At 41.1% G+C, this 20,934-nt stretch overlaps 2 protein-coding genes across 4 annotated transcripts in view; one reads left to right on the plus strand and one right to left on the minus strand.

The window, feature by feature from the left end:
• The window catches only part of GTF2H3 (general transcription factor IIH subunit 3), a 38,230-nt gene extending 37,893 nt beyond the window's left edge, over nucleotides 1-337 (minus strand). For all 3 annotated transcript variants that reach the window (XM_073676180.1, XM_073676179.1, XM_073676181.1), the window contains exon 1: nucleotides 267-337. In XM_073676180.1, coding sequence (XP_073532281.1) covers nucleotides 267-276 — 10 coding nt within the window. In that variant the 5' untranslated portion in view covers nucleotides 277-337. The remainder of the gene's footprint in view (nucleotides 1-266) is intronic.
• EIF2B1 (eukaryotic translation initiation factor 2B subunit alpha) lies at nucleotides 308-20,460 on the plus strand. Its single transcript, XM_073676182.1, has 9 exons — nucleotides 308-482; nucleotides 1,287-1,388; nucleotides 7,821-7,960; nucleotides 10,746-10,862; nucleotides 11,282-11,394; nucleotides 12,239-12,307; nucleotides 12,730-12,805; nucleotides 17,916-18,041; nucleotides 20,219-20,460. Exons 1-9 carry the CDS (start codon nucleotides 470-472, stop codon nucleotides 20,372-20,374), a joined length of 912 nt encoding a protein of 303 aa, XP_073532283.1. The 5' UTR covers nucleotides 308-469; the 3' UTR covers nucleotides 20,375-20,460.
• Nucleotides 20,461-20,934: the final 474 nt, after the last annotated feature.

The raw sequence follows: 20,934 nt of genomic DNA on the forward strand, positions 1-20,934 counted from the left end.
GGCTACAAGATAGTATATTAGCACAGGCAGCAGTGGTAGATGTGCTTGGAAATCAGTACAGATCTTATGGAAAGTGAAAAGTCACCGCCTATATGTGAGTGACCCACATTCCAGAACATGGAAATCATAGAACGTAAAGCGATCCCACTCTTTGCTGCACCGCCTCAGCCGGTATCAGGAGGGGGCTGTCATGTGGCAGCTGAGTGGGTCACTGCAGTCACCATGGCGCCTCCGGGCATTCATGTCATATCCCTGCATCCACTCACCTGAAGCCATAATAAACTTCCACCGCCGCACACTGGAAATAGAGCACTTCCGTCCCACTCTGATGACGTAGAATGTCGGAGGCGGGGCCTGCAGGACGCCATGCGGCTGCTGTTAACCCCCTCACTGCCGCGTGACGTAGAGTCTACTACAGCCCGAGCTCTGCAGCTTTCCGCTGTTCTGCGGGGACTATAGAATAACGGCCATGAACGAGAACGGTAACTACATAGGTGACAGCTCCTCTCTGTATAGTGCACACAGGGAGTGCATGGTGGCAGGCAATGCATATGGCACAGCTCTGGCGACCAGGACGATGTGGGCATCCTGCTGGCACCGCCTCACATGACCAATCTCCTCCACAGCACTGACACTATATACATGTATGTGCCATGTATGTGTTCTCCCCCCAGGCGGGGATCCCTGACCTCAAGGGCACACTTGTGGATGGAAGAGAAGCTGTTCTCCACTTCTACCTGTTCACACTGTGGGGTTTTGGAGCAGGTGTGATCATAAAAGCGCTAGCGGGAAATGTTCCTATTGATTTATGGGAAACCCCTTTCTGCTCCAATGTTCAGGCTTACACCAAGCAGTCACCATAAGCGACATGTATGGAACTGGAGCTTTCCTACAGGAAGGCACGCCATGCCTTACAAGTCTATGATGAGGCTAAAAGATAGATGCCGGGCTTTTTTTTTTTTTTTTTTTTTAGCGTTTTCCAAACAAAAAAAATGCAACTATTTGATCCATTGCTAAATTAATTTAATAAGACATTGGGTAAACACCAATAAAGACACACAGAAAATAACAGAAAGCTTTAGGGAATGACAATAAAACACTAAGGATTCCAAAACGCAGAGCAAATCCAGAAAAAGAACATCTGCTTGTAAAACCCCCGTTTGTAACCATCATAAAAAAATGCAGTGTGAACATACCCTAAACGCTATCCCTCACTGTGTGTACAATTCATAGCGCTGATCAGTATTTTTATTGTTAATATGTCGCTATTGTTATTCTCTTTGCAGATGTGATTGAATGTTTTAAGCGTCAGCTGAAAGAGGATCCAAATGTGGCCACCGCTGTTGCGGCCATTAAAACTTTACTGGAGTTTCTGAAGAAGGACAAAGGTAGGTCCAGCTGTTACTCAAACCTCTTCACAGCTGTAATAAATATGGTGGTAATACGGCTGCAATACCTTGAGCCCCGCAGTGTCGTGGAACAAGTAACAGATCACTGTAGATCCCGAGGGTGATCCATGTTCAGGTCAGGGTAAGTGTGCCGGAACCAGGTGATAACGACTACATCATAGGAAAGAGATTCTAGACCTAAGCAATTATCCTACGTATCTATTGGATAGGTGATGACGTGCTGGATCGATAAGGGTCCGACTGCTAGGACCAATCGCCAGACATCAGTGTCATACATTTTGAATGGAGTGATAGAGTGCATGTTTGACTGATGTGATCTTATGTGATCATTTAACTCCTAGATGTGATCTATTAAGGCTTCTGACCCAGGATCCCCCTTTGAGGTGTTTGTCAACTATTCAGACAACCCCTTCTTAAGTACTACATTCCCCAGTGTAAAATAAAAATAGCATACACTCGCTCGCACCTCCCGCACCGACGCTGTTCCAATGATGTTGGCACTGGGTATTCCAGATCTTGCATGACATTATTAAACCACATGAAGACAATCAGTAGCCGTTAATGGGCTGCAGTTCTGACATGGCATTACAATGTCACGTGAGCCCTGGGAGACCCAAAGTCCACATTGCTGGAATAGTGCCGGAGTGGGAGGCGTGTATGTGCTATCTCTATTTTACTGAGAAATATTATATTTAAGAAGGGGTTGTCTGAGTAGTGAACCACCCCTTTAACCCTTTCGCGCCAGAGCCCGTTTTCGCCTTCGTGACCAGGCCAATTTTTTTCAATTCTGACCACTGTCACTTTGAAGTAATAGCTCTGGAACGCTTCAATGGATCCCACTGATTCTGAGATTTTTTTTTTTGACCTCTTGTACTTCATGATAGGGGTAAAATTTCTTCAATATGACTAGCGGTTATTTGTGAAAAAATCAGAAATTTGGTGAAAATTTCACAATTTTCAAACTTAGAATTTTCATGCCCTTAAATCAGAGAGATATGTCACACAAAATAGTTTTAAAATAACATTTCCCACATGTCTACTTTACATCAGCACAATTTTGGAACCAAAATTTTTTTTTTCTTAGGAAGTTAGAGGGGTTAAAAGTTAACCAGCGATTTCTCATTTTTCCAACAAAATTTACAAAAACATTTTTTTAGGGACCACATCTTATTTGAAGTGACTTTGAGGGGCCTTTATGACAAAAAATACCCAAAAGTGACACCATTCTAAAAACTTCACCCCTCAAGGTGCTCAAAACCACATTCAAGAAGTTTATTAACCCTTTAGGTGCTTCACGGGAATTTTTGGAATGTGGAAGAAAACAATGAACATTTAACTTTTTTCACAAAAATGTTACTTCAGACCCAATTTTTTTATTTTCACAAGGGTAACAGGAAAAAATGGACAACACAACTTGTAGTGCAATTTCTCCTGAGTACGCTCATACCCCCATATGTGAGGGAAAACCACTGTTTGGGCACATGGCAGGGTTCGGAAGGGAAGGAGCGCCATTTGACTTTTTGAATAATTAGCAGACACCATGTTGCATTTGGGGAGCCCCTGATGTGCCTAAACAGTGGGAACACCCCACAAATGACACCATTTTGAAAACTAGACCCCTCAGGGAACTTATCTAGATGGGTGGTGAGCACCTTGAACCCCCCCGGGTGGTGAGCACCTTGAACCCCCAGGTGCTTCACAGAAGTTTATAATTTTTAGCCGTAAGAATAACATTTTCACATTTTTCCCACAAAAATGTTTTTCATCCCCTAATTTTGCATTATCTTAAGGGTAACAGGAGAAATTGCACTATGAAATTTGTTGTGCAATTTCTCCTGAGTGCGCCGATACCCCATATGTGGGGGAAAACCACTGCTTTGGTGTACGGCAGGGCTTGGAAGAGAAAGGAGCGCTATGTTGGCTGGGATAGGTTGCAGACACCATGTCACATTTGAAGAGTCGCTGAAATGCCGAAACAGTAGAGACCCCCACAAGTGACCCCATTTTGTAAACTACACCTGTCAAGGAATTCATCTAGGGAAGTAGTGAGTATTTTTAATTTATACCATTGGGCAGTGAAGAAAACATAATTATATTTTTCGCACAAAAAAAATGTTTTAGCCTCAGATTTTACATTTTCACCCAGGGCAATGGGTAAAAATGGTGCCGAAATGTGTCACACAATTTGTTCTAAACGTGGCAATATCCCGTATGTAGCTGTACAGTACCGCTTAGCCATACGGTGAGACCCGAGAGGGACGGAGCGCTATTTGACTCTTGGAGAACAAATTATTGTAGAATAGTTTGCGGACTCCATATACACAGCCCGTAAGTGCTAGAACAGGAGAATCCCCCCTCAAGTGACCCCATTTTGGAAATTATACCCCTTTGGGAATTTACCTACAGGTGTAGTGACGATTTTGACTCCATGGGTCTTTTCCAGAAACAAGCAGCAGTGGATGTTGCGGAGTGAAAATTTCAAACTGCCGTTGAAGTGACCAGTACGTTATAGTGACCAGTACGTTGTGCCCAGCTCGTGCTTCTGGAGACATGCACCTGTAAATTAGGCAAGCTCTCATCGCTACAGGAATGCCAAACATGTGGACCCTAAATGTAGTTTAGACACATTGTGGGGCTCCGAAGGGAGGGAGGCATTTGGATTTGGGAGCACAAAATTTTCTGAATTTCTTTTGGGGGGCGAGAAGCCATTTCGCTTTTCCAGAGCCTTTGTGCTACCAGTAACTTGGAAGTCCCTTATATTTTTACAGATAAAGGACCTGAGTGGGGACTAGCTTTTTTGAAGACTGAGTTGAAGCTTTTATTGGGAACATTTTACATAACATTTATCCGGCTTTCTAGGCTGAGCACTTACATCGGGGTTTCCATCTAAATCTCCAAGTGATGTAATTCAGATGAAACCCCGAGGGAGCCATTCACTATAATGAAGCAGCAGAGTTACTCTGGACTCCGTCTGGCCTCTGTTTAGCGGTGTCCTTTTTTTCAGAAGTGCACAAAACTGGCCAACCGCACTTTTATGCACGCCTAAAAAAACTGACACCGTGGGATCACAGGCCAGACGGCATCCACAGTGGCCTATATCTGCCTCATTACAGGGAATCTTCTCCCGGGGGTTCTGTCTGAATCACGTATTTCAGAGATTTACACGGAAACCCCGGTGTAATCGCTCAGCGCAGAACGCAGGATAAATGTGAGCTGAGCCTTACTGTGATCTTTGGGAGACATAATAAACAAATCAGTAGCAGGTGAAGAATTGGTTTCATTTATTTTTTACGCCATTCCTCATGCGGTATAAGTGATTAGACCACTTTATTCTTCGGGTTGGTGCGATTACAGCAATACCAGATTTATATCTGGTTTTTATGATTGACAGCTGTCACACACTAAAAGATGCTTTTTTTTTTTTTTTTGCATCGCCATATTTTGAGAGCTATAATTTTTCCAGATTTCGGCCGACAGAGTGATGTGAGGGCTTGTTTTTTGTGGGACGAGTTGACGTTTTTAATGGTACGTGACATTTTTTGATCGCTTTCTATTCCATTTTTTAGGAGGTAAAATGAACAAAAAACAGCAATTCAGGATTTGTTTTTTGAGGTTTTTTTTATGCCGTTCTGCGTGTGGTAAAAGTGATAAGGCAGCTTTATTTTTCGGGTCAGTATGTTTACAGCGATACCACACTTATATAGTTTTTTTTTATGTTTTGGCGCTTTTACACAAAACTATTTTATTGAAAAAATAATTTTTTTTTGCATCGCTTTATTCTGAGAGCTATAACTTTTTTATCTTTTGGCTGATGGAGCTGTATGGCGGCTTTTTTTTTTTTGCGGGACAAGATGACGTTTTCAGCGGTACCATTTTTATTTCCATTTGGCTTTTTGATCGCATTTTATTCCACTTTTTGTTTGGCGGTATGATGAAAAAGCAGTTTTTTGCTCATTTTTTTTTTTTTTTTTACGCTATGCACAGAAGGGGTTAATTAGTGTGACAGTTTTATAGATCGGGTTGTCCCAGATGCGGCGATACCAAATATGTGTACTTTTTTTGTTTTTGCATAAACATATGGATTTATTGGTTTAATAATTTTTTTTTATTATTATTATTTTGTGATTTTTTTTTTTTTATTATTTTATTTTTTTTTAAACATTTTTTTTAACATTTTTACTTAGTCCCTGTATAGGACATCAAATTTTATTTTTCTAATCACTGTTCTCATGCAGTGCAATAGACATGTATTGCATTGCATGAGAGCTGACAGTTTTAGTGTGTCAGTATCTCCTGCTAGACTTCAGCTGCTGGCTGAGCCTAGCAGGACACTGTGCATGGCAGACCCGGAGGTGGTCATGTGACCTCTGGCTGCCATGACAACGCCAGGTCCTGTAAGCTATCACAGGGGCCGTCGGAAAGGTGAGTGAACGACCCCCTCTCCTCTCACTATCTCCTAAATGCCGCGATTGATATAGATCGCGGCATCTAGAAGATAGCAAAAGGTTAACATCATTGAGGCCTGATCTAATCAGGTCCTAATGATGTCCCCTGTCAGAGCTACTGCTCTGCACCGCACCCGTAGCGCTTGCAGGACCCCTGAGCACTGCGGGACCACCGACTGTTTATAAACGTCGGCGCTGCACAGAGCCCAGGCAGTGCCGACGTTTATATACAGTGGGCTGTCGGGAAGCGGTTAAAGGGAACCTTTCACCAGATTTTTCAACTTGAACTGGACACAGAATTGTATCACATTACAAACTTTTTATGTTTAACTGGATACATTAGCTGTGCCACATTACAAACCCTTCTATCAGTTCTCCTCCTCATAGCAATGTCCGCTCTTCTGTGCTGCCCTTCCTCCCACACTGCTTGTTCAGAGATGAGCAAAACCAACATAAGTGTAACTCAACAGATGTAAGTGTGATTACAGACACCGCTTCGGACAGGCAGTGTGGGAGAAGTGGCAGTATAGCAGAGCTGAGAGTGCTGTAAGAAGAAGAGAGCTGATAGAAGAAGGGATTGTAATGTGTCCAGTTCAACATGAAAATTTTGGTAAAACGGTGGTCCACTACTCTGACTAACCCTTCTATATGCAGCTGTGCTGCACCTTCCCCCACATTGGCCTCATCAGAAAAGTGAGTTATCTGTGCTCTAATCTCCCAGCATTTTCTAATTATTAGACCAGGAGATCAAAGCTGTATCATTGCATCTCATACACTAAGAAGCCTGCTCTAAGTTATGGTGGGGGCGTGTTCTTTTTCTGCTGTGTTGATGCCTGCTTATGATTGGTCAGTATCATACAGGGAGAAGTACACACCCAAATTTGTAAGGTGTTTTCACATGACTCTCAGAAAGGTGATAGAATTTGGAAGGAAAGAAGTATCGGGCATGTTGAATTTCGGCATGCCCTATCCATTGTTAGAGCTGAAGATAAGAAACCTGCCAGAGGAAATTGACAGTAGTTTATACTTTTTTTTTTCCCATCTAAAACACTTGCCAAGCATCTACATATTTAATTTCGGAGAGTTGGGAGGAATAGCTTTTGTACAAATGAGCACAAGGTTTGAATGTTTTCTGTTGACTGATGGTTGCAAAAAGTCTTTTACATGGATTGTACAGCATAGCGTACAGTCAGAACTATACAGGACAATGACCCCAAACACACCTCCAGGCTGTGTAAGGGCTATTTGACCAAGAAGGAGAGTGATGGGGTGCTACGCCAGATGACCTGGCCTCCACGGTCACCAGACCTGAACCCAATCGAGATGGTTTGGGGTGAGCTGGACCGCAGAGTGAAGGCAAAAGGGCCAACAAGTGCTAAGCATCTCTGGGAACTCCTTCAAGATTGTTGGAAGACCATTTCCGGTGACTACCTCTTCAAGCTCATCAAGAGAATACCAAGAGTGTGCAAAGCAGTCATCAAAGCAAAAGGTGGCTACTTTGAAGAACCTAGAAAATAAGACATGTTTTCAGTAGTTTCACACTTTTTTGTTAAGTATATAATTCCACATGTGTTAATTCATAGTTTTGATTCATTCAGTGTGAATATACAATTTTCATAGTCATGAAAATACAGAAAAAAAATCTTTAAATGAGAAGGTGTGTCCAAACTTTTGGTCTGTACTGTAGTTCTGAAATACTAATATTACGCTTGTAAATTGGGATTCATAAGCCCACAGAATGTTCCATTGCAATCACTATGGTCGTCAAGTTACTTTATGGGTCAAGATTGAAAAGGCTTTTTTTTGTGACAGGGCGCCATTTTTGCATATGAGAAATCTTTGGTATTGCAGCTCAACCTCATTCATTTGAAACAATAAAGTATTATTTGCTATTTTTTCTGAGCCTAAATATCTCCACTTTGTTGATATCAGTCAGCAGTTTCTAACTGTGAGATTTGTGTTCTAGGTGAAACTATACAAGGTCTGATTGGAAGTCTAAAAGATGCAATCGAAACCATGTCAAGAGTGGATTCCTCTGTTGCTGTCTCCTCTGGAGGGGAGCTCTTCCTCAGGTTCATTACACTCACCTCTGAGCTGGAGCATTCTGTAAGTGTTCTCCAAGTGTAGGCTTGTGCTCAGCTACATTTCTTCAACCCAGCCATTAATTGCCTAAAACTTGTTGGATAACTAGATTAAAAAATATATACATACCTTTTTAAAAAAATAAAAATTATAAATGTTAAATAATTTTGTACCAAATGTCAGGTAACCGAATTAGTCTCTTAAAGAGGAGGAAAACAGTAAAAGTGACAGTAGATAAAATTATAATTTTCTCAAGTACATGTCATTCATGAATCTGATGATTTTCCTCGGTATTAAAGGGACACCAATTTTACTCTCACTTTACTGGAGTGAGCCCAGAATCTGGTGACGTTCTCTTCTCTGGGACATAGATTATATAAAGCGTATGACGGGTGATAGAGCCTTGTGATCATATCTGGATAGGATTCAGGGTGAAGACATTATTTATCCTATAAAGAAACACACATGAAACAATCCAGAATATGTTAAACCTTAGATTCCTTAAACTACTTCCCTTCTTTCCTTTTACTCTGACAGCTTTACACACCCTTGACATTCTCTCAAGCAGCTTCATCAAGTTTTGTTGTTTTTTTTTTTCATCATTTTGTCCCACTTGGAATTTTTTTTCCCATTTTTCCAATAAATTCATGGTAGAATGAATCTTGTCATTTAAAACTACACTTTGTCTTGCATAAAAAAGGCCTCATACAGCTATGTTAACGGAAAAAAGGTATGCCTCTGGAAAGAAGTAAAGGAAAAACCAAAAGGGCAAAATAAAAAAATCGCCAGGTCATAAAAGGGTTGATTAATAATAATAGTCTAATATTGACAACATTTCCGCAAACACCATTTCTGAATTACAGGTGCCTTGTATTATTATTATTATTATTATTATTATTTTTATTTATGTTAAGATGCCATTAATTCCAGCATACTGTACATGTGACTGTTTATAGACAAGGAAGAAGAACAAACATAAACTAAGTGTCAGAAGGGGAGAGGACCCTGCCTTCACGGTAATCTATTGAGGAAGGAGACCATAGGTAAAAGGGGTTTTCCCATGAACAAAGTACATTTTAATGAATAGATATTGGAATAATAATAAGTTCCACCATTGGATGATTTAAATAAATGTTCCTGTGCTGAGATAATCTTATAAATGTGCCCCTGCTGTGTACTGTGTAATGACTGTGTCTGACCGTGCAGGAACATGGTCTGATCATATCACAGCTCCTGGGCAGGGGAGGAAGAAAAAGAGGATACTTCTTTACTCCCTCCCCCTTCCCTGCCCAGGAGCTGTGATATGATCAGACCATGTCCCTGTACGGTCAGACACAGCCATTACACAGTACACTGCAGGGGCACATTTATAAGATTATCTCAGCACAGGAACATTTCTTTAAATCATCTAATGGTGGAACTTATTATTATTCCAATATCTATTCATTAAAATGTACTTTGTTAGTGGGAAAGGCCCTGTAAGGGGTAGGAACAGCTCCGATGGTAGTAGTGTAGCAGCGGGGTTATTGTAGCCTTTTCTGAAGACCTGGGATTTCAGGTTGCATCTGAAAGTTTCAGTTGAGGGAGACAATCTGCTCTCCTGAGGTAGTGAGTTCCAGAGGATGGGGAACGCTTCGGAGAAATCTGGGAGACTGTTATATGTTCCTCACACAAGGACAGAGGGAAGAAGGAGATCGTGTGATGAGGTATTTTTAGATTAATTCAGAGATGTATGGGGGACACAGATTACAGACAGCCTTGTAGGTCATGTTGGTATTTTAAACAGAATTTTTCGGGTACTATAAAATGTGCTTATATTTCCCTTAACATATACAGATACATTGATTAATCCCTTTAAGGAATAATGTAACCTTTATCATCAAAGGGGTTTTTCGGGATGGAAAGTCTGCAGACTGTCAAATCGTGACAGCGTGCAATGTACACACTGTCATCAGGCTCCTGTTTTCGCAGCGAGTGTTGGTAGTTACATGACCAAATGTATGCGATTTTCAATCTTGTAGTCTTATGCCAGCTAGTCTCATTCGCTTCTATCAAGCTATTTGGCAAGTAACCACAAGATTGCAAATCGCATAAATGTGATCAGGTGACCATTAGCACAAGGAATACAAGGGGAATCATAACAGCGTACCTGTTTATTGTCACGCTTCAGCAGTCATAGTGTGACTGCAGACTTTTCTTTTGCGTCCAGAATACCCCTTTAAACATCTGATCATTTTTATTAATAAATTAAATTTAAGAAGACTGATAATACACTGCAACAAAAGCCAACTATTATGCCTATTACAAAGTACGTAGTCAAATCAGTAATTCAAGGATGGAGATGTTTAGTTTAAATGTACTAATGAGACAGAACAGCAGTATATTATTAAATTGAACCTGTCACCATGAAAATGCAGTCCAATCTGCAGGCGCCATGTTATAGAGCCCGGGGAGCTGAACAGATTGATATATAGTTTTGTGAGAAAAGATTCAGTGTAACCTGTTTCATCATTTAAACCTCTGCTCTTTCTGGGATTTTGGGTCCAGTGGGAGGTCCTATCAGTGATTGTAAGCACACTTATACAAAGAAAGTTGTCAATTACTAATAGGATCCCCACTGGACCCAAAATCCCAGAAAGAGCAAAGGATTAAATGATGAAACAGGTTATGCTGAGTTATATATATCTGCTCAGCTCCCCCTGCTCTATAACATGATGCCTGCATTAAGTTTCCCTTTAAGCTTGCAAGCAGATCATCTCCAATGATTGTACACAAGTATATAATACATATATTTTTGTTTAATTTTTAGAATTATGCTTTATGCAAAGAAAGGATGAGTGAACGAGGTGAACTCTTTCTAAAAAGGATCTCCTCATCAAGGGACAAGATTACAAAACTCTGCTGCCCGTTTATAAAGGATGGAGCTGTGAGTGTGGAAAATATCTGAAGTCCAACTTGTTGGAATTAAAGGGTTTCCCTGGCACAGCGCACTTCAGCAGCATCGGGATGTGAGCGGCGCTGATGATGGTGCATCGACACATGGCTGCCAGGATGTGGGCACCACAGATATGCTGTTTGAATAGGCTTTACTGCTCGCAGGAGTCGCTTTAAACAGCTGAGAAGGGCTGCTGATCATCATTGACCTAATATCAATGGCCTATTTTAGGGATAAACCATCATTTTTAAAAAGCTGAAAATCCCTTATTTTACAAACTATGCACTGATTGTAGTAGTCAGGGAACAATTGGATAAGTTATGGTATATTTTACTACAGTGTCAGTTCGTGGAGCTATTAATCCTACTGTATGACTATTATTTAACCTTTAATTTCTGTTCATTTTGCAGAAAATTTTAACCCATGCTTACTCCCGGGTGGTTATGAAGGTTTTGGAAGAAGCTGCAGCTGCTAATAAACGCTTTAGTGTCTATGTTACGGAGTCACAGCCAGACTTATCAGGGTGAGCACACCGCTGTCCTAAGTGCCAATATGGTCCTCAAGCTTTACAGAATTATAATGACAGGTGGCTGACATTTCCATTACAGCAATAATAGCTTCCATATGCCTAATACAAATTGCAGAGGTTTCCTGCTCTCACATTTAGGCAATTCAGAGTAGGCGAAGTGGAACGTTTGCTGTACTTCGCTGAGAGATACAGCAATACCATAGAAAGAGACTATTCAGGTATTGCCCCCCAACTGGCTGCTCCAGGTGATCGACAGGTTTCTTTCATATGTGTACTTAGCGAGAGGCCTGTCAGTTACCTGGAGCGGTGCTGGGAAAAGCCGGCTATTCTAATTATTTTCTCTTAAACACTGGAGTATTTCAGAGAAAAATAACCCTAATCGTGCAGTTGAGCTCCGATTCTTGCTTTCTGTGGTTTGGGTAGCATGAATTGCATGGCAGGTTTCCATTAAGGCCTGTGAGCGAGATGAATTCTCTTCTATTGCCTTTTGAACTCCAAATAGTAAAGTATGGTTGTGAGCGCTCGGTAAATCAAACAGCACAACCTTGGCATGGTGTACTAAACAGGATTGTGTTTTATTATTCAGGCCACTTCTTTTATGCTGTCACAAAGTTAGAAAACCTCCTGGTGAAAAATGTAGCCATTATTAGTCAATGAAACTTTTTGCACTTTTAGTTTTTTTTTTTTCAATGGATCCTTGTTTCTGAACTGGAAAAAAAAAAAAAAAAAAAAAGATTAGTGCAAGTCCTATTCTGGTCCAGTTATGGAAAGGTAGTATTTTCTGAATATATTGGTTACAACAGGCCTGTGTTGCAATCATATATTTCTTGCCCAATAGGAGGAATATGGCTGAAGCTCTGCAACAAATTCATGTTCCAGTCACTGTGATCCTGGATGCCGCAGTGGGGTGAGTTAGTGATGTGTTGAAAGCACAAAATTACAAGGGTTTTCCCACGAACAAAAGTTAATTTTAATCCATGGCTGTGTCTGACCGTGTGCAGAATATACCACATCTCCTGGGCAGGGGAGGAAGCAAAAGACAATACAGATATTACATCAGGGGATCACAGAGGATTCTTTTTGTGAGGTAAAATATTGTTTATAAACAGGTAGGGAAATGTTTTACCTCACAAAAAGAATCAGCTGTGATCCCATACTGTAATGTCTGTATTGTCTTTTCCTTCCTCCCCTGCCCAGGAGCTGTGGTATGATCAGACCATGTTCCTTAAACAGGCAGACACAACCATTGATTAAAATGACCTTTTGTTAGTGGGAAAACCCCTTTAATGTCTACAGTGTTTCACAACTTAAATGGTTTCTCTTTGCCAGTTATATCATGGAGAAAGTAGATCTGGTGATTGTGGGAGCTGAAGGAGTAGTGGAGAGCGGAGGAATAATCAATAAGGTAAACTACAATTATTTTAAAGAGTAACTCTCCTGCCATATCTTATATTGGTATGGAAAGGGGAAGAAAGAATGCTTGGCCATACAGCCGGTGGGGGGTATTAGAGAAGGGGTAGCAGGAGACTCCCAGTGTACCACTATATATACACACATATACATACATACACATATATATATATATATATATATATCTGCCAGCACCTAGTTATCAATAACAGACAAGCAGCTCCCATGTAGAAGGAGACCACAAGGTATTACTCCATCACATCCTTCACCCCTACTGGTCTGTAATGGACATATTTTATACGTGTGTTTAGGAGTATATACTGTAATTATGTGACAACTCAGGGTCAGTTTAGCTTATGGGACCACCTTGTCTGAGTTACATAATTCTCTCTCCTCCCGGTCTAAACCTACCAGAACTCTGAACACTGGCACAGACTTCCGGGAGAATTCCATGTCCAGAGTCCAGCACCGGACACTAGGTGTTTGGGTTCGCTCATCTCTACTAATAAGCCTAATTAAACAGCTCAAGTCTCGGACGGGTGGAGTAGGAGTCCGCTTTTCCTTCCCCCAGTTCCTATTCCAGGTTTTACATTTTACATGTCAGGGAAAGACATCTTTCTAAGTTGGAAACCGAAAAACCTACAAGAAGCAAAATGAACAAAAACCCTGCTGTAAATAAATAAAAAGCAAGTGCATTTAAATAACATAGGGTTCTTGGTAACAATGTTTTTGTCTTTTCAAAAATAGTATAAAGCTAACCCACCAGCAACAAGTTGAACCCGTTCGGGATAGACCTACACTGTCACATATTAAAAACCTTACCATGTGTCAAAATTGACCTCAGTGTGAATAATTTTTTTTTATTATTTTGTATTTTTTTGCATTCTGTACAAACCTGGGTGTGGCCTTCCTGCCTAAAGCTGGATAATACTTTAAAAAGCTTCCCTTGGCTGGGTGTTCATAGTTTGGGGCTTGGGCCTTTGTCTATCCTTATTCACATTGAGGTCAACTTTGACACATGGTAAGGTTTTTAATATTAGACAGTGTAGGTCTATCCCAAACGGGTTCACCTTGTCGCTGGTGGGATAGCTTTTATACTATTTTTGATCAAAAACAGTGTTACTAAGACCCCTATTTTATTTAAATGCACTTGCTTTTTATTTACACTGCTCAAAAAAATAAAGGGAACACTCAAATAACACATCTGAATGAATGAAATGTTCTCATTGAATACTTTGTTCAGTACAAATTTGAATGTGCTGACACCAAAATCACACAAAAATCATCAATGGAAATCAAAATTTATTAACCAATGGAGGCCTGGATTTGGAGTTACCCCCAAAATTAAAGTGGAAAAACACACTATAGGCTGATCCAACTTTGATGTAATATCCTTAAAACAAGTTAAAATGAGGCTCAGTATTGTGTGTGGCCTCCAAGTGCCTGTATGACCTCCCTACAACGCCTGGGCATGCTCCTGATGAGGTTGCGGATGGTCTCCTGTGGGATCTCCTCCCAGACCTGGACTAAAGCATCCGCCAACTCCTGAACAGTCTGTGGTGCAACGTGACATTGGTGGATGGAGCGAGACATGATGTCCCAGATGTGCTCAATCGGATTCAAGTCTGGGGAACGGCGGGCCAGTCCATAGCTTCAATGCCTTCATCTTGCAGGAACTGCTGACACACTCCAGCCACATGAGGTCTGGCATTGTCCTGCATTAGGAGGAACCCAGAGCCAACCGCACCAGCATATGGTCTCATAAGCGGGTCTGAGGATCTCATCTCGGTTTCCTAATGTCAATCAGGCTACCTCTGGCGAGCACATGGAGAGCTGTGTGGCCCTCCAAAGAAATGCCACCCTACACCATTACTGACCCACTGCCAAACCAGTCCCGCTGAAGATCGCTCTCCACGGCGTCTCCAGACTCTGTCACGTCTGTCACATGTGCTCAGTGTGAACCTGCTTTCATCTGTGAAGAGCACAGGGAGCCAGTGGCGACTTTGCCAATCCTGGTGTTCCGTGGCAAATGCCAAGCATCCTGCACGGTGTTGGGCTGTGAGCACAACCCCCCCATCTGTGGATGTCAGGCCCTCATACCACCCTCATGGAGTCGGTTTCTAACCGTTTGTGCAGACACATGCACATTTGTGGTCTGCTGAGGGTCATTTTGCAGGGCTCTGGCAGTGCTCCTCCTGTTCCTCCTTGCACAAAGGCGGAGGTAGCGGTCCTGCTGCTGGGTTGTTGCCCTCCTACGGCCCCCTGCACGTCTCCTGGTAGCGCCTCCAGCCTCTGGACACTACGCTGACAAACACAGCAAACCTTCTTGCCACAGCTCGCATTGATGTGCCATCCTGGATGAGCTGCAGTACCTGAGCAACTTCTGTGGGATGTAGAGTCAGTCTCATGCTACCATGAGTATGAAAGCACAACCAACGTCCAAAAGTGACCAAAACATCAGCCAGAAAGCATTGGTACTGAGATGTGGTCTGTGGTCCCCACCTGCAGAACCACTCCTTTATTGAGGGTGTCTTGATAATTGCCAATAATTTCCATCTATTGTCTATTCCATTTGCACAACAGCATGTGAAATTGATTGTCAATCAGTGTTGCTTCCTAAGTGGACAGTTTGATTTCACAGAAGTTTGATTTACTTGGAGTTATATTCTCTTGTTTAAGTGTTCCCTTTATTTTTTTTGAGTAGTGTATTTACATCAGGGTTTTTGTCCATTTTGCTTCTTGTAGGTTTTTCTGATTCTTGGCCATTGTGAAACATGCATGTACTGTATGTATACCATCTTAAACCAAGCTCAAATTTTGTGGGTTTTTTTTAAGATGGAAACCGCCTGGTTGCCTCAAATATTATACATTAGTGGCAAAAATATGACCCTCCGGCAACTTCACTGCCAGTCTATAAAACAATTCAGCTTTTGCAAAATCTATTTTGTGAATCTTTATTGAATAACACAAAATGCTCTCTCTTTAAATATAAGTTCTGCTGCAGTTGACGTACAGTACAGACCAAAAGTTTGGACACACCTTCTCATTTAAAGATTTTTCTGTATTTTCATGACTATAAAAATAGTACATTCACACTGAAGGCATCAAAACTATGAATTAACACATGTGGAATTATATACTTAACAAAAAAGTGTGAAACAACTGAAAATATGTCTTATATTCTAGGTTCTTCAAAGTAGCCACCTTTTGCTTTGGTGACTGCTTTGCACACTCTTGGCATTCTCTTGATGAGCTTCAAGAGGTAGTGACCGGAAATGGTCTTCCAACAATCTTGAAGGAGTTCCCAGAGATGCTTAGCACTTGTTGGCCCTTTTGCCTTCACTCTGCGGTCCAGCTCGATTGGGTTCAGGTCTGGTGACTGTGGAGGCCAGGTCATCTGGCGTAGCCCCCCATCACTCTCCTTCTTGGTCAAATAGCCCTTACACAGCCTGGGGGTGTGTTTGGGGTCATTGTCCTGTTGAAAAATAAATGATGGTCCAACTAAACGCAAACCGGAAGGAATAGCATGCCGTTGCAAGATGCTGTGGTAGCCATGCTGGTTCAGTATGCCTTCAATTTTGAATAAATCCCCAACAGTGTCACCAGCAAAGCACCCCCACACCATCACACTTCCTCCTCCATGCTTCACGGTGGGAACCAGGCATGTAGAGTCCATCCGTTCACCTTTTCTGCGTCGCACAAAGACACGGTGGTTGGAACCAAAGATCTCAAATTTGGACTCGTCAGACCAAAGCACAGATTTCCACTGGTCTAATGTCCATTCCTTGTGTTCTTTAGCCCAAACAAGTCTCTTCTGCTTGTTGCCTGTCCTTAGCAGTGGTTTCCTAGCAGCTATTTTACCATGAAGGCCTGCTGCACAAAGTCTCCTCTTAACAGTTGTTGTAGAGATGTGTTTGCTGCTAGAACTCTGTGTGGCATTGACCTGGTCTCTAATCTGAGGTGCTGTTAACCTGCGATTTCTGAGACTGGTGACTCGGATAAACTTATCCTCAGAAGCAGAGGTGACTCTTGGTCTTCCTTTCCTGGGGCAGTCCTCATGTGAGCCAGTTTCTTTGTAGCGCTTGATGGTTTTTGCAACTGCACTTGGGGACACTTTCAAAGTTTGCCCAATTTTTCGGACTGACTGACCTTCATTTCTTAAAGTAATGATGTTTTTCTTTACTTGGCTGCTTTTTTCTTGCCATAATACAGATTCTAACAGTCTATTCAGTAGGACTATCAGCTGTGTATCCACCTGACTTCTGCACAACACAACTGATGGTCCCAACCCCATTTATAAGGGAAGAAATCCCACTTATTAAACCTGACAGGGCACAGCTGTGAAGTGAAAACCATTTTGGTGACTACCTCTTGAAGCTCATCAAGAGAATGCCAAGAGTGTGCAAAGCAGTCATCAAAGCAAAAGGTGGCTACTTTGAAGAACCTAGAATATAAGACATATTTTCAGTTTTTTCACACTTTTTTGTTAAGTATATAATTCCACATGTGTTAATTCATAGTTTTGATGCCTTCAGTGTGAATGTACAATTTTCATAGTCATGAAAAAACAGAAAAATCTTTAAATGAGAAGGTGTGTCCAAACTTTTGGTCTGTACTGTACGTATTATAAAACACAATGTATCTCTTTACAAGTCATCTGAATCTGGATAGGCCCAGATACAGTCATCAGGATCCAGTCTTTAAGAAATGGGTAACGCCAGGTAGCTTCCAAGTTATATATTTTAGAGATGGGTATCGCTGGCTGTCATTTGGATTTCTCTCATCTGTTATATATAGTTCAAAGCCCCTCGGGACTTGGAAATCTCTCCAATTATGTCACTACTTGTCGTTCTTTCAACCAAGAGTCACCTGCATTTAGGAAAACTCATTTTGTGAATACTGGGGCTCATACCTTTAAGTCCAAAATATTGTTACTGTATAAAAAAAAAAAGTAAGGTTTGGGCTCTAAGACCAGCAGATCTGTCCATGAATTACACTGCTTCTAATCAAGCAGTGGTGTTTTAAAGTCTTTTCAAACAGTCATATAGTGTATGATGACCTGAAAACCCCATTGTATAACATTTTTTTTATGGATTTTACCGCAGATTGGCACAAATCAAATGGCTGTATGTGCCAAAGCTCAGAATAAACCATTCTATGTGGTGGCAGAAAGTTTCAAGTTCGTTCGTCTCTTCCCACTGAATCAGAGAGATGTACCAGACAAGTTTAAGGTGAGAATACTATAAGAATGATGTATGGTTTGTAGGAGCTTAAAAGACTGTCAAGTTAGCAGAAGTAAGACTCATGAAGAAGGCAGCCATCATATGATCTGTCTGTATCTTTCTAGGGATTTTTTTTTCTGTACAAGGACATATGTTGTTACAATTCACAGGTATTGGCCAGTTTACGTGAAAAAATGGTGTAGGACAAATGATTTTGTAGCACTTACTAATATATAGGTATGACAGGTTCTCCTCCTGCACTTGTTAGAGCAGCTTTCCTCACAGCTCTCCTGTCCATACAATGGCTTCTGGTGGAGGAGCAGTGACCAGATGTCCATCAGTTTCCTCCATTTGAAAACACTGAGGAGGCTGATGGACAGGTCTGGTCAGATGCTCCTCCAGCAGCAGCCATTGCATGGGCAGAAGTGGTCTACGGCCTGAGGGATCACAACGAGTGAGGAGCAAAGAAAAACTTTGTTTGTTTGGGCTCAATAACAGCTGAGCAATTGGACTCTGTATTATCTAGCAACAGTGAATCACAGTGTATCATATCTACAGCTGGTCCATAAATACCCCAATACCTTAAAAGAAGGGAAAAAGGGGGGATGGATGCAAGGGTACTTAGGTGTAGATTATATCCAGCAGCTCTTTTCCACATATTATGGACGCCTGGGCCCATTTTTGGAATATCTTATTTGTAACCCATTACTTCACATATACAGGTGCTTCTCACAAAATTAAATTAACTTTGATATTCTATTTCAGTTCTTCAATACAAAAAGTGAAACTCAGATATTACATAGTCATTACAAGCAGAGTGATCTATTTCAAGTGTTTATTTCTGTTAATGTTGATGATTATGGCTTACAGCCAATGAAAACACAAAAGTCATTATCTCCGCAAATTAAAATAATTAAAAAACACCTGCAAAGGCTTCCTAAACATTTAAAAAGGTCTTTTAGTCTGTTTCAGTAGGCTCCACAATCATGGGAGAGACTGCTGACTTAACAGATGTCCAGAAGGTAGTCAGTGACACACTTCACAAGGTCCCAGAGTTCCAATTTTCATTTAGAAATCAAGGTCCCAGAGTCTGGAGGAAGAGTGGAGAGGCCACAATCCAAGCTGCTTGAGGTCTAATTTGAAGTTTCCACAATCAATGATGGTTTGGGGAGCCATGTCATCTGCTGGTGTAGGTCCACTGTGTTTTATCAAGATCAAAGTCATTTGCCTACCAGGAAATGTTAGAGCACTTCATGCTTCCCTCTGCAGACAAGCTTTTTGGAGATGGAAATTTCATTCTCCAGCAGGACTTGGCACCTGTCCACACTGCCAAAAGTACCAATACCTGGTTTAAAAACAACAGTATCACTGTGCTTGATTGGCCAGCAAACTCGCCTGACCTTAATCCCATAGAGAATCTATGGCGTATTGTCAAGAGGAAGATGAGAGACACCAGACCCAACAATGCAGACGAGCTGAAGGCTGCTATCAAAGCAACCTGGGTTTCCATAACACTTCAGCTGTGCCACAGGCTGATCGCCTCCATGCCACGCCACATTGATGCAGTAATTGATGCAAAAGGACTTCGGATTTTATAAACATTTTTCAAGCTGTTGTTATAAAGTATTCTAATTTACTGAGATAATGACTTTTGTGTTTTCATTGGCTGTAATCCGTAATCATCAACATTAACAGAAATAAACACTTGAAATAAGTCACTTTGTAATGACTCTATATAATATTAGTTTCACTTTTTGTATTAAAGAACTGAATGATATTCTAATTTAGTCAGATGCACCTGTATTAAGCAAGGGGCTGGATTTTATACATCTGTATCAATAGGACTCAATGAAGAACCCTAATTAAGTGATTACGAGATGTGTCCATATAGTGTATGTTGTGTCAAAACAATATAGTCTGCAATGATGCTTTATCCATACATTGCTAGTTAGGGTCATGGCCTTTTATTACACAATGTTTATAATGTGGTCTGGTCGTGGTAACATTGCTAATAACTGGTTCAGCAATTCTTCGATTATTTGTTTTGGTGCTGTCCAGAGAAAGCACACTAATCACTTATGGCTGAAGATTTGGGAATCTGTCAGCATTTACTTTTAAAAGACAAGGGGATTGCAGTTCCAGCTTGGATGTACAGCTTGTTATAGTCCTGGTTTTGTTTCTTTCAGTACAAAGCAGACACGCAGCAGCAGAAGAAAGACCTTAAGAAAGAGCACCCCTGGATTGACTACACATCACCCTCCCTAATCACATTGCTATTTACAGATCTGGGAGTCCTGACTCCATCAGCTATAAGTGATGAACTCATCAAACTGTATTTATAACAGGAGATTAAAGTTAGCCCCACAATACAAGGCATGTTGTAAATAAGAGATTGCTGTGATATTAAATTCTTTCCGTAAGAGATCAATTCCATCATGTAGCTATGTAAAATAACTATGGGTGGTTATGTTTTCAGACACAGTACAAATAGAAAAACGTCAGACAGCCGTTACCTGCGCTAACCATTTATATGGCTTGAAGTGGCGCCATTACCCTTTCACTTCCAACCTCATGGCTCAATGATGTGCTGATGGTTTACAATGGTAGGCTGCAGGCTACAGAAGGATGCGGTCACCACAACCATTTTAATGCTTCAAAAGCGATAGTTATTTTCACTATATACCATAATAATGTAGAAAAATGCATTATATAGTACAAGCTCCATAGAGTGACTAAAAGTAGTTAAAATATATATGTATTAAAAAGGCATATTTAGTATCACTGCATCAGCAAAAGTCAAATCTATTAAAATATAAATTAAAGCATATTGAACACTGTAAAGAAAACAAGAACATCGAAATACCAGAGTTGCTGTTTTTTTGGTCACCGCACTCCCTCAAAG

This window comes from Phyllobates terribilis, unplaced genomic scaffold, assembly GCF_046119375.1.
Source record: "Phyllobates terribilis strain yellow unplaced genomic scaffold, ASM4611937v1 Scaffold_1__5_contigs__length_1240528914, whole genome shotgun sequence".
Lineage (NCBI taxonomy): Eukaryota > Metazoa > Chordata > Amphibia > Anura > Dendrobatidae > Phyllobates > Phyllobates terribilis.

Excerpts from the sequence above, each read along its gene's own strand:
- EIF2B1 (XM_073676182.1), top strand. Across the intron at positions 7,961-10,745 it reads CCTCTGAGCTGGAGCATTCT|AATTATGCTTTATGCAAAGA; the intron begins GTAAGTGTTCTC and ends TTTAATTTTTAG. Across the intron at positions 18,042-20,218 it reads ATGTACCAGACAAGTTTAAG|TACAAAGCAGACACGCAGCA; the intron begins GTGAGAATACTA and ends TGTTTCTTTCAG.